A 12929-nucleotide genomic window follows, 5' to 3' on the forward strand; every position below is an offset into this window, starting at 1 on the left:
CATCAGTTGTAACAAAGGTACCACGTTAATGAAAGATGTTACTACAAAGCAGAAATGTGAGAGGGGGAGGGGTGGAGTACATGGGAAGCCCTTCTATTTTCCATGTAACTTTTCTGTAATCTAAAACTATTTTAAAAATGAAGTTAAAAAAAAAAAAAAGACCACAGGTTAACCAGGTCCCAAACTCTAGTTCTTTGGGTGTGAACCTATTTGTAAATAGGACCTTTGAGGATGTTATTAAAGTCCTGCCAGAACTGAAGGAGGGTGGGCCTGGATGTAGTATGGCTGAAGTCTTCATAGTGAAAAAAAATTTTTTAAAAGTCCTCCAGATCAGAGAACCTGAAATTTGGATCCCTAGAGTACCTGGACTCAAGGAATTCCAGCTGGAGACTATATTCCCGGGCCTGAGGGTCCCATATGCCTGCGGGCAACTGACTGTCCCCTCAACTCCCCTCTACCTAACCTTGCCCTCTAGACTCCCACCCCTCACACGGGACCCCCCACCTCTAAATCTCCACACTTACAAGCTCCCCTCACCTCTAGCCCCCACACTCTCTCTCACACACACACACAAGCAACCCTCACCGCTGGACTCCGCACCCCCCGCCAACGACCCCCTCTCAGGGTGCCCACCCCCAGCCTCTTCCGACACACACGTGCAGCCCCTCCCCGCCGCTGTCGGCTCCCCGGCAGCCCCTCCCCGGCGGCCCCTCCCCGGCGGCCCCTCCCCGGCGGCCCCTCCCCGGCGGCCCCCTCCCCGCCGCTGTCGGCTTCCCGGCGGCCCCCTCCCCGGCGGGCCCCCTCCCCGCCGCTATCGGCTCCCCGGCGGCCCCTCCTGCGCCCCCGCGCCCTCACCGCAGCTCGGGGCTGGGCAGCGCGCTGTAGTCGTGGCAGCGGCCCAGGAAGATGCTCTGCAGGTGCGGGCTGCTGCCCTCCCCGCTCCAGCGCGCGCCCGCGGCCAGCAGCGGCAGCAGCAGCAGCAGCGACGGCGCGCGCCCCGCGGCCGCCATCCGGGGGGCCTGCCGGGGACCCCGGCCGCTGCCGCCTGGACTCGCTTTCCCTCCGCCCACTCGGGCCGCTTCCAGGCGCCGACGCCGGACACGACTCTCGGCCGAACTCCACCCGTTCTTCTTCCTCCCGGACTGAGCTTGGCCGGTCCAAGGGGAGCAGGTCTATTTATTGCTCTGGGGCAATAAATTGGAGTAGGTGGGAAAATCGGCGTGGAAAGTTTGTCATTAGAAGAAACGGGTTTTTCTGGCTCCAATTGGAGGCAACTTTGACAGAAGTCCTCTCCCCCACCCGAAAATTAGGAGTGATTTTGTTGTTGTGGTTGTTTTCAGAAAATAACCGCTGGAGGTCATCTTTACTGAGCTGCTACTATGTGCCCCGCATTCTTCAAGCAGAATTTTCATTTACTTCTCACAGCATCCCCCTGGGCTAGTTCACCATCACCCCCATGATACAGAAGGGAATCTGAGCCTCGGGCAAGTTAGGGACCTTGGCTGAGGTCACAGTCTCCCTTCCCAGTAGGTGAAAAAACCTAGAGGCAAAAAATGTTAGAGAACCAGACTCCAAGATTAAGAGCATTCCACGTAGAGGGCAGAGTCCTTAAGGTAATGACAACTATGAACTCTGTCTGGCAATCACTTGATAAACCTAGGGGAAGGCTCTCTTCTATTTTCACTTTCTCCTACCCCAGCCTGCCAAAGTGTCAAGTCTACTCCCAGAAATTAGCATTTTCAGTTCTTTCAACAGTTGTACACTAGCACTGAACAGTCTGAGAAGGAAATCAGGGGGGAAATTCTGTTTACAATAGCAACAAAAAGAATCAGTTTAACCAAAGAAGTTCAGGACCTATGTGGAGAAAATTACAAAACAGTGCTAAAAGAAATCAATGAAGACCTAAACAGAGGGTAAGACATTCCATTTTCATGGACTGGAAGATTAAATATCAAGAAGATGTCAATCCTATCCAGACTGATTTATAGATTCAGTGCAATACTGATCAAAATTTCAACAGCCTACTTTACAGAAATAGAAAAGGCAATTACCAAATTCATTTGGAAGGGAAAGTACACTCAAATACCCAAAATCATTCTAAAAAAGAACAACATGGGAGGAATTTCACAGCCTGATGCTGAGTCATATTACAAAGCTACAGTGGTCAAAACAGCATCGTACTGTCATAAAGACAGACACATCAATTAGTGGAATAGAATTCAGAGTCCAGAAACAAACCCTCACCTCTACAGTCAACTGGTTTTTGACAAACCTATGGCGTCCATGTTAACGGGACAGAACAGTCTCTTCAACAAATGGTGCTGGGACAACTGGATATCTATAACCAAAAATATAAAAGAGGACCTCTATCTCACTCTTTATACAAGAGTCAACTCAAAATGGATCAAAGACCTAAATATAAAAGCCAGGACCATAAAACTACTGGAAGAAAATGTAGATAAACATTTTAAAGACCTTGTGTTAGGTGATGGTTTCTTGGACCTTACATCCAAAGCACACACAACAAAGGAAAAAATAGATAAATGGTACCTCCTCAAAATTAAACATTTTCGCACCTCACAGGACTTTGTCAAAAGGATGAAAGGCAGTCAACTCAATGGGAGAAAATATTTGGAGATCACATGTCCGATAAGGGTTTAATATCCATGATATACAAAGAGATATCACAACTCAAAAATAAAAAGATAAACAACCTGATTAAAAAATGGGCAAAAGACTTGAATAGACATTTGTCCAGAGAAGAAATACAAATGGCACAAAAACACATGAAAATATGTTCAATATCACTAATGATTAGGGAAATGCAAATCAAAACTACAATGAGGTGGACGTAGCTCAACTGATAAAGAGTGTCAGTCTACCATATGGAGAGTCCAAGGTTCGATTTGCAGGGCCTCCTGACTGGTGTGTTGGGCTGGCCCACGCGTAGTGCTGCGTGCACAAGGAATGCTGTGCCATGCAGGGACACCCCTGCATAAGGGTGCCCCACACACAAGGAGTGCACCCTGTAAGGAGAGCCGCCCTGTATGAAAAAGTGCAGCCTGCCCAGGGGTGGTGCCACACACAAAGAGAGCTGAAGCAGCAAAATGATGCAGCAAAAAGAGACGCAGTTTCCCAGTGCTGCCAGATAATGCATGCCGACTCAGAAGAACACACAAAGAATGGACACAGAGCAGACAACGGGGGAGAAGGAGATAAATAAAATAAATCTTAAAAAAGAAAAAAACTACAATGAGATATCATTTCACACTTATTAAAAAGACAGTGAACTACAAGTGTTGGAGAGGATATGGAGAGATAGGAACACTTATTCACTGTTGGTGGAAATGGAGAATGATACAGCTACTGTGGAGGACTGTTTGGTAGTTCCTAAAGAAGTTGGATATAGGTTTACCATGTGAAGCTGTAATATAACTCCACTACTGCATACATACCCAGAAAAACTGAGAGAAGTGACACAAACAGACATCTGCACACCAATGTTCATAGTGGCAATATTCACGATTGCCAAAAATTGGAAACAGCCCCAGGTGTCCATCAACCAATGAGTGGGTAAACAAACTGTGTGTATTCATATGATGGAATATTATGCAGCTATAAGGAGAATTAAAGTCATAAAGCATATGACAACACAGATGAACCTGGAGGACATCATGTTGAGTGAAACAAACCAGGCACAAAAGACAAATACTGTATGATTGCATTACTATGAACCAAATATATTTTGTAACATATTGTATGATTCCATTTATATGAAATGTAAATATAAATCAATTTATAAAGATGAAATTAGATTAGTGGTTATGTAGGGCTGGAGAAGAACTGCTAAGGGGTGTGGATGTTTTCTTTTTGAAGAAATGAAATTGTTCTAAAATTTTTTGTGATGATGAATGCACAACATTGTGATTATACTAAAAGTCATTGATTATACACTTTGAATAGATCATATGGTATGTAAATATATCTCAGTAAAACAGCTGAATAAATAAATAAATAAATAAATGTGCAAGAGTAGCCAGAAATAGTAGCTATGTACAACAGAGGAAACATAGAGAGATTGAGAGGTACAGAATTTTCTTGTTTACTTGTTTATCTGTTTTTTTGTTGATTATTATTATTGAAATAATGAAAATACTAATGATTGGAGTGATCAATGCACAACTTTGTGATTACACCAGATACCACTGAATATACACTTTGGATGAATTGTATACTTTATTAATATGTACCAATAAAATTTATTTGTTTAAAAAAATAGTAACTAGCATTTATATTATTGTAGCCTTTGTGGCATATTGTGAAAATGTTGTTCATGGTTGAACTTACAATACACTACAATTGCATTTCTTTCTTTAAAACTCTTGTTTTCCCTAGAGGTAATAATTGTTTGTTTGCCTAATAGTCTATGTACTAATCATTATGGTCAAACTTTTTGCAAGACATGAAAATCTTCCAATGCATTAAAAAAAAATTAAACATTAGTCAATATTTTGGGTAGGTTGTATGTTTTTTCTCCTTCCAGAGCTGGTCAGCTTCCTGTCCTAATCTGAACTGCACAGCTGTCATTATGGGACCTCCCTTCCTGTCTCTCGGTGTTGCATTCCCTGATTCCTAGATCCCATGTCTTCTTCTTTCTGTTTTATGGCACATACTTCCATAGCTTCCTGAGAAGGTATATGGAGGCTAAAATCTGTTAAGGTTTATCTATCTGAAAGTGTCTTTATTCTACCCTCGCACTTGGTTGAGAGCTTGGTTGGGTAGAATTTTAAGTTGAAAATCATGTCCCTCTGAATTTTGAAGGCAATGCCCCAGTGTTGTTTTAATTTCCTAAAGGCTGCCAAATCAATATACCAGAAATGGGTTAGCTTTCACAATGGGAATTCATTAACTCGGAAGCTTATGTTTCCAAGGCCAGGAAAGTGTCCAAATCAAGGCATCATCAGGAGATGCTTTCTCCCTGAGCTGCAGCTATGGGCTAGGCACAGAGCAGCATCTGCTAGTCTCTCCCCTCTTCTCTGGGCCTCGTTGCTTTCAGCTTCTGGCTTCAGTGGTTCCTCTCAGCTTCTGTGTTCCATTGAATTCAGCTTCTGGCTCCTGGGGCCTTCTCTGTGTCTGCAACCTTCTTTCCCTCATTTATAAAGGACTCCAGCAAGAGGACCAAGATCCACCATGGGCTAAGCCCACTGAAGCCATCCAATTGAATGGCCCTCAACTGAATCCAATCAAGGAATCCAAGACCCACAGGAATGGATCAATATAAGAACATAAAGTTCTGGAGCCCACAAGCAACTCAAACTACTACAAGTATTTTCTGCTTTCTGTGTTGAGAAATTTAAAGCCATCATTTTCCTGTTCCTTGTATTCAACCTGCTCTTTATCTCTGGAAGCTTTCAGGATTTCTCTTTAACCTCAGGACTAAGATATTTCAGAGATGAGTTTGGGGTGTGCATAGTGTTTTTTTTTTAAGATTTATTTATTTATTTCTCTTCCCTTCCCCCCCCCCCCCACTGCCCCAGTTGTCTGTTCTCTGTGTCTATTTGCTGCATCTTCTTCTTTGTCCACTTCTGTTGTTGTCAGCGGCACAGGAATCTGTGTTTCTTTTTGTTGCGTCTTCTTGTTGTGTCAGCTCTCCATGTGTGCGGCGCCATTCCTGGGCAGGCTGTCCTTTCTTTTGCACTGGGCAGCTCTCCCTACAGGGCACACTCCTTGTGCATGGGGCTCCCCTACGCAGGGGACACCCCTGCGTGGCACGGCACTCCTTGCGCGCATCAGCACTGCACGTGGGCCAGCTGCATACAGGTCAAGGAGGCCCGGGGTTTGAACCATGGACCTCCCATGTGGTAGACAGATGCCCTAACCACTGGGCCAAGTCCGCTTCCCACATAGTTTTTATTCATTGTGCTGGGTAAACAATGTGCCCTTTTAATCTGAAATGTATGCCCTTAATCCTGAGAAATTTTCTTAATTTATTTTTCTGATACTTTCCTCTCCTCTAATTTCTCTATTTTCTCTTCCTGGAATCCCTTTTATTTTTATACTAGACTTCCTAGTCTCTAATTTTTATTAAATTTTCTCTCCTATTTTCCCTCTCTTTGCCTTTTCCTTATACTTTTTTGGGGGTAAGAATTTATCTTCATCTTCCAACTCCTCTACTGATATTTTCATGTTTACCCTCTTTTAAAATTTTTTTCAGAGTTCTTTTCTTTTTATAGTCTCCTCTTGCTGTTTCATGATTCTTTATGAAGCTATTCTTATAGGTGTTTTTTTTTTTCTTTTCTTTTTAGCTTTCTTTTCACAAGGACTGTTTCCTCTGAGTACCTTTCCATTCATTTTCATTTTGATGGCTGATGTTCCTGTAAGGGGGTCTCCTCTAACAGCCAATGATCCTTAACTGATTGTTTTTATGTACATAAAATGAACAAAAGACACTAATTGGAAGCAACTTCGTCAACGTACCTGGTCATTGTTTGTCAAATAGGTGGGTTGCCTTGAAGGATGAAAATACTGTGCTTTTTCACAAGGACTTGTCCTATTTGTCATTTTTCTCTTAGACAATCAGTTTTCCCAGAAAGGAATTTTCCAATTTTCTGCATGGATGGGGTATAAGTCTGAAAGCCAGCAGCTGGAAGCTTAGTGGATGGAAATTGGGGTACCTCACTATTCATTAAGAAGATTTTCACTCTCACCCTGTCTCCTCCGGTTTTCAATAGAGCTTCTTTCCCTCAACAATGTCTCATACTCCACAGTCCAGAGACCCTTTGATTCATCCTCTCCAGAGAGTACATTCCACTCATCTGATGGGGTGAAAGGACAGGTGCCACTGCCCAGGGCTGTGGAAGGGATTCTTAGGCTGTCAGCCATTCCTTCTATTTCCAGCTCCACCCTCACTCCCACCTCCATTTTACAAATAGATGGTTCTTCCAATTACTCTCCTTTTTGAGGGTTCTATGGCATCAAACAACCTTCTAAGCTTACATTCCCCTTCCTCACTAGCCAACTTAGATTTCAGCTTTCACTGGTCAACAAAATCTTTACCTCTTTTGTTATTTCCTTTCTACCTTCCAAAATTCTGTGATGACATCTCTTTTCTGTTACCTTTTTCCTCATGACTCCATTCCTTTTTTCATTCCTTTAGTGTCATTTGGGGGGAGTAGGTTTGAGGGAAGAAATCTTCCATACCTCAAGTATTCTCAAAAGATAACTTTCTCCTGATGTGTGATGCAACAAGAAATACACAACACTGCCTCTGAAGAGTATCCCTGACTTTAGATTTAACTACTCATTTTCAGGAAATATAGAGGACAGAGGGACATGTCAAATGACATCACAGCAGTAGTGTACTGGAGCCAGCTGATGATATCTGACAGATAAATCCCAAGAATCTTGTGAGTCAGTTGTTAAACAAAACCTTTATTAAAAATTAAATTACATAAACTTAGAGTTAAATAAATTATATTAAAAGCAAAGGTAATAAATGCTCAAAATACAATGTTTCTTAATTATTTTACCACATTTTACTATTAGCTATGCTCTTGATATTACTAACTTGTCTTTTATCTGTAAGGTAGAAATATTATGTAATGGTGTGCTGCTACACATCTCTTCCAACTCTGTGTTCAGTGATGTCATGTTGGCAGCTTCAAATTGCCCAAGGTGGGAGTGTTTACCCATAGAAATCAGCAAATTCTGCAAAGCAGAGCTTCCTTTCTCACCTCCTCCACCACTTCCTGCCCAGAAACAATTGGTCAACATTTACCAGCATACCATTGAACACAGGTGTTGCAATCAGCAAAATTCAAAATGTTAGAAATTCTTCAGAAAAAATGATTTGTTTTATTCAATAAATAAGTGAAAAGGACAGAAAAAGAGGGAGAAGAATCTGTAAGTTAAAAGAGACTTATAAGTCTAAGTATATTTTGTGGAGCTTTAACAGATCATCTATGAAAAACTTATGACACAACCAAGGAAATCTGAATATTGGACAATGAATAATATTGAGGAATTGATGTCAATGTTTACATACAATAATAGTATTTTTGTTATGTTTTAAAATAGTCCTGGGAACTTCTGGGAAGATGGCATCAGAATAAGTAGGCAAAAATCCTGATGTGACACAGAATTTAAGATAACTGATCAATGATAATCACACAAATCTCCTAAATCAATTCAAAGAATTGAAGGGAAATATGACAAAAAAGATACAGAATATGAAGAAGACACTGGGTGAGCACCAAGAACAATTTGAAGGCTGCAAAGAAGTTACAGAGCTTATGGGAATGAAGGACACAATGAATGAGATTAAAAATACTTTAGAGGCATATAACAGAAGATTTGAAGTGATGTAGGACAGAATTAGTGAAACTGAAGGCAGAACTTCCAAACTTGAAAAGACAGGAAAACAGAAAGAGAAGAATTGGAAAAAATGAAACTGGGTCTCAGAGAATTGAATGACAATGTGAAATGCACAAACATATATGCTATTGGTGTCCCAGAAGGAGAGAACAGAAAAGAGGAAAGAATATTTGAGGAAATAATGACTGGAAACTTGCCAACCATTATGAAAGACATAAACAACAATATCCAGGAAGGACAATATACCCCAAATTGAATTAATCCAAATGGACCTACTCCAAGACACCTGCTATTCAGAATGATGAACACCAGAGATAAAGAGAGGATTCTGAAAGCAGCAAGAGAAAAGCAATACATTACACAGAAGGGAAACTTAATAAGTCTAAGTGCTGATCTGTCATCAGAAATCAAGAAGGCAAGAAGAGATAGGTATGCTGTATTTATGGTATAAAAAGAGAAAAACCACTAGTCAAGAATTCTTTGTCTGGAAAAACTGTCCTTCAGAAATGAGGGCAAGTTTAAAATTTTCACCAACAAACAAAAATTGAGAGAATATATTACCAAAAGACCACTCCTAAAAGGAGTGCAACAGGGAAGCGGATTTGGCTCAATGGATAGAGCATCTGCCTGCCACATGGAAGTTCAAGGTTCAAACCCAGGGCCTCATGACTCCTGACCCTTGTGCATTAGTGATGTGTGCAAGGAGTGCCGTGCCATACAGGGGTGTCCCCTGCGTAGGGGAACCCCATGCGCAAGGAGTGCACCCCATAAGGAGAGCCACCCCGCACGAAGAAAGTCCAGCCTGCCCAGGAGTGGGGCCACACACACAGAGAGCTGATGCAGCAAGATGATGTAACAAAAAGAGACACAGATTTCTGGTGCCACTGACAAGAATACAAGTGGACACAGAAGAACACACAGCAAATGGACACAGAGAGCAGACAACTGGGGGAGAGGGAAGGGGAGAGAAATAAAAAATAAAAAATTAAAAATTAAAGGAGTAGAACAGATTGAAAGAAAAAATAAGGATGAGATTTGGAGGAGTGTAGAAATGATGATTATTAGTAAGAGTAATTTAAACGGTAAAAAGACAACAGTAAGATATGACAATGGAAAGCAGCATCACTAGCTATTAGGGAAATGCAGATCAAAATTACACTGAGGTATCATTTCACACCTTATGGAATGACTATTATTTAAAAAAAAAAAACAACAGAAAACTTGCTGTAGCAGTTTGATATGGTTATGAATTCCAAAAATAGATATTGGATTATATTTGTAATCTGGTCCGTACCTGGGTGTGATTAAGTTATGATTAGATTGGGCCATGTCATTAGGGCTTTGGTGGGTAGGGACTCCCAGATAAAAGACACGGCAAAGGACAGAATTTGAGGGGTTTTTTGATGTTGGATTTTGACGCTGAAGCCTTAAGCTGGAGCCCCGGGAAGGAAGCTCACAGAGGGAAGAGAAGCAAGCCCTGGGAAGAGAGGAACCCTGAACCCAGAGAGAAGCAAAGACCCTGAAGGGAAGAACCCAGGAAGCCTGAACCCTTGCAGACGTCAGCAGCCATCTTGCTCTAAACTGTGAAAATAGACTTTGGTGGGGGAAGTAACTTATGCTTTATTGCCTAGTATCTGTAAACTCCTATCCCAAATAAATACTCTTTATAAAAACCAACAATTTCTGGTATTTTGCATCAGCACCCCTTTGGCTGACTAATACACTTCCATATCATCCTCAAGAAGCTGCCTATGAACTGCCATATGATCCAGCAATCCAGTTACTAGAAATATAGTCAGAAGAACTGAAAGCAGGGATGCAAACTGATATCTGCACACTGATGTTCATAGCAGCTAAAATCTGGAACCAGCCCAAGTGTCCAACAACTGAAGAATGTCTAAACAAAATGTGGCATATACATACAATGGAAAATAAGCTCTAACAAGAAATTGAAATCAGGATGTGTATGACAACATGGATGAACCTTGATATATTATGTCGAGTGAAGTAAGCCAGACACGAAAGGATAAATATTGTATGGTCTCACTAATATGAACTAAATACTGTGAGTAACATCATGGAGATAAACTCTAGAGTATAGGTTACTAGGAAATAGAATATGGTTTGAGAATAAGAGCTGATGCTTAATGTATGTAGAATTTTTAATAAGGTTTATTGTAACTGTGGAAATGAACAGAGTTGATGGTAACACACATAGTGAGTATAACTAACACTGTTGATTTATAAATGAGATTGTGGCCTAAGGGGTAGTCTGCAGACATAAATGTCAATTGAAAGGAAACTAGAGAATAATCTAGGGTAATGTTGTATTTTCGCAGCATTGGCAAAGAAGCTATTATATCAATTCTAAGAGACATCTATAGGACAATATAAGGGGTATGGGATTTTTCTTTTGGAGTATGGTAAGGGCCTCCTTACTTCCCAAAGCTACTTCCAGACCGTAAGCTTATAAACACCACTGATTCTCTAAAGCCTGAGTTACTCAATTACATCTCCCTTTCTCCTTCCTCATCAGGAATTTGCTGGCCTCTTGATACTTACCCTCATTCTTGGAAGATTTTTTCTATATCATGAGTATTAGCAGTCCAACAACCCCTGTCTTTCTCCCAACCAATTCAGTCCTCAATTTCCTAATATCCTTCCACTAAATTTTTCTTTGATGATGTCTCTTTCTTCACTGATGTACCTACTAGCACCGAATACACTGAAACTAGAAGTTGATCTCTAGAGCTGCTGGCTGCTGGCTACCATATTGGACAGTGCTGATTATGGAACATTTTCATCATCACAGAAATTTCTATTGGACAATGCTGCTCTAAACAGTCAACCAATGACATGGAGGATCCAGCTGTTGGCCCATCTCTTCAGCCTTATCTCTTGGCATACTTTTCCTCATCCTTCATGCTCAAGCAACACAAATGTGAGCACCAGAAGTGACAGAGACCAGAATTTTCTGTTTCTCACAGTCTAGGGGGGGAAACATACTATCCAGGTAATCACACGTGGTAATATATAGAATAACAGATATACACATAGATTTTTTTAAATTAATTACTGTATTTTTTAAAGAACAAATCAATTTTATTGGTACATATTAATAAAGCATAAATCCATCCAAAGTGTACAATCAGTGGTATTCAGTGTAATCACGTATGTGTGCATTCATCACTTCAGTCATTCTAAGAGAGCTTTCATTAATCCAATAATAATAATAAACAAAAAAAATGAACAAACAAAAGCTCATCACCTCTCAGTCTCTCTGTGCTTCCCCTGCCATACATAGCTGCTATTCTTTTCCTTCTCTCTAGTGTATTTTTATTTATATTTTGAAAAAACAGTCTAATATATGCAACATCACCCATATTATGTTTTACATAGGTTTTACAGTCATATAAGGTACCATGTTACAGTTTTTAGCTTTCCTTCTAGTAATATGCATGACTTTAGACTTCCCCTTTCAATCAGTCATACAATAGCACTGCTAGTTACAAACACTATGATATGCTTTCACCACTTCTATTCATTTCCAAAGATTTAAAAACAAGCTTTTTAAATAGGTTTTTGATACAGCATAGAGCTCAGCATAGGGTTCAGGGAAGGGCTTCCCAGAGGAAGAGGGGTAGGCATTAACCACAAAAAGGAAAGAACATTTTAAGCATAGGAAAGAGTATGATATGAATAAAGACACAGATGAGAAGCAGCAAACATAAGGGAGGAATTACCATCTGGTCAGGCATTTATTCATTTGACAGATAGTGTCTTTGAAGGGCCAGATCATCAATCAGGTTCTGGGGGATACAGCATGGCCCTGTCCTCATGATGCTTACACTCTTAACCAATATTGCTGGAGCACTAAAGGTGAGAAAAGGTATGTCAAGGGCTAAGGATGGAGAGATAAGGACCTCACACCTCAAATTAAGGATCCTGGATTGTTTGTTACCCTAGCAATTGAACCTTTCCTTCTGCCTCAGTAGGGGCCCGAATCCCTCCTCATCTTTTTCCTTGGCTCCCACCCCAGTCCACATTACTGCCCTGGGGAACAGAGCTCTTCCGGGGGTATAGCCAGTGGAGGAGTACAGCCAGGAAAAAAAACAACTACAACATTAAAATTCAAGGGATACAGCTAAATTATGGCTTTCAATGCTTATATTAGAAAATAAAGTCTAAACTAATTATCTACACTCCCACCCTAAGAAGCTAGGAAAATAAAAGCAAATTAAATCCAAACTAAATAGGAGGTAGGTAATAGTAAACGTAAGAATGAAAATCAATGAAACATTAAATGGACAAAAAAAATAGAGAAAATCAAGAACAAAAGTTGGTTCTTCAGGGAAAAAATTAATAAAATGACAAACCTTTAGAAAGGCCAATCAAAAGAAAAAGAAAAGAAGAAACAAATTATCAACATCAGAAATGAAAAAGGGGACACTATAGATCTTACAGAAATTAAAAGGATAAGAAAATCTTATTGTCTTAGTTTGTCAGGGCTGCTGTAACAAAATAACAGAGACCAGCTGGCTTAAACAGCAGGAATT

General features: G+C 40.7%; 1 protein-coding gene across 2 annotated transcripts in view; it reads right to left on the bottom strand.

The window, feature by feature from the left end:
* Positions 1–12929, bottom strand: part of BST1 (bone marrow stromal cell antigen 1) — a 55180-nt gene that overhangs the window by 25274 nt on the left and 16977 nt on the right. Inside the window, exon 1 of one of the 2 annotated variants that reach the window (XM_012523994.4) lies at positions 856–1134. The exons of the other annotated variant lie outside the window; for it this stretch is intronic. Within the exon in view, the coding sequence (XP_012379448.1) occupies positions 856–1010 (155 nt within the window). The 5' untranslated portion in view covers positions 1011–1134. Of the gene's footprint in view, positions 1–855; positions 1135–12929 lie in introns of those variants that run through there. 2 annotated transcript variants of the gene reach the window in all.

The sequence above is a fragment of the Dasypus novemcinctus genome, chromosome 1, assembly GCF_030445035.2.
Source record: "Dasypus novemcinctus isolate mDasNov1 chromosome 1, mDasNov1.1.hap2, whole genome shotgun sequence".
Lineage (NCBI taxonomy): Eukaryota > Metazoa > Chordata > Mammalia > Cingulata > Dasypodidae > Dasypus > Dasypus novemcinctus.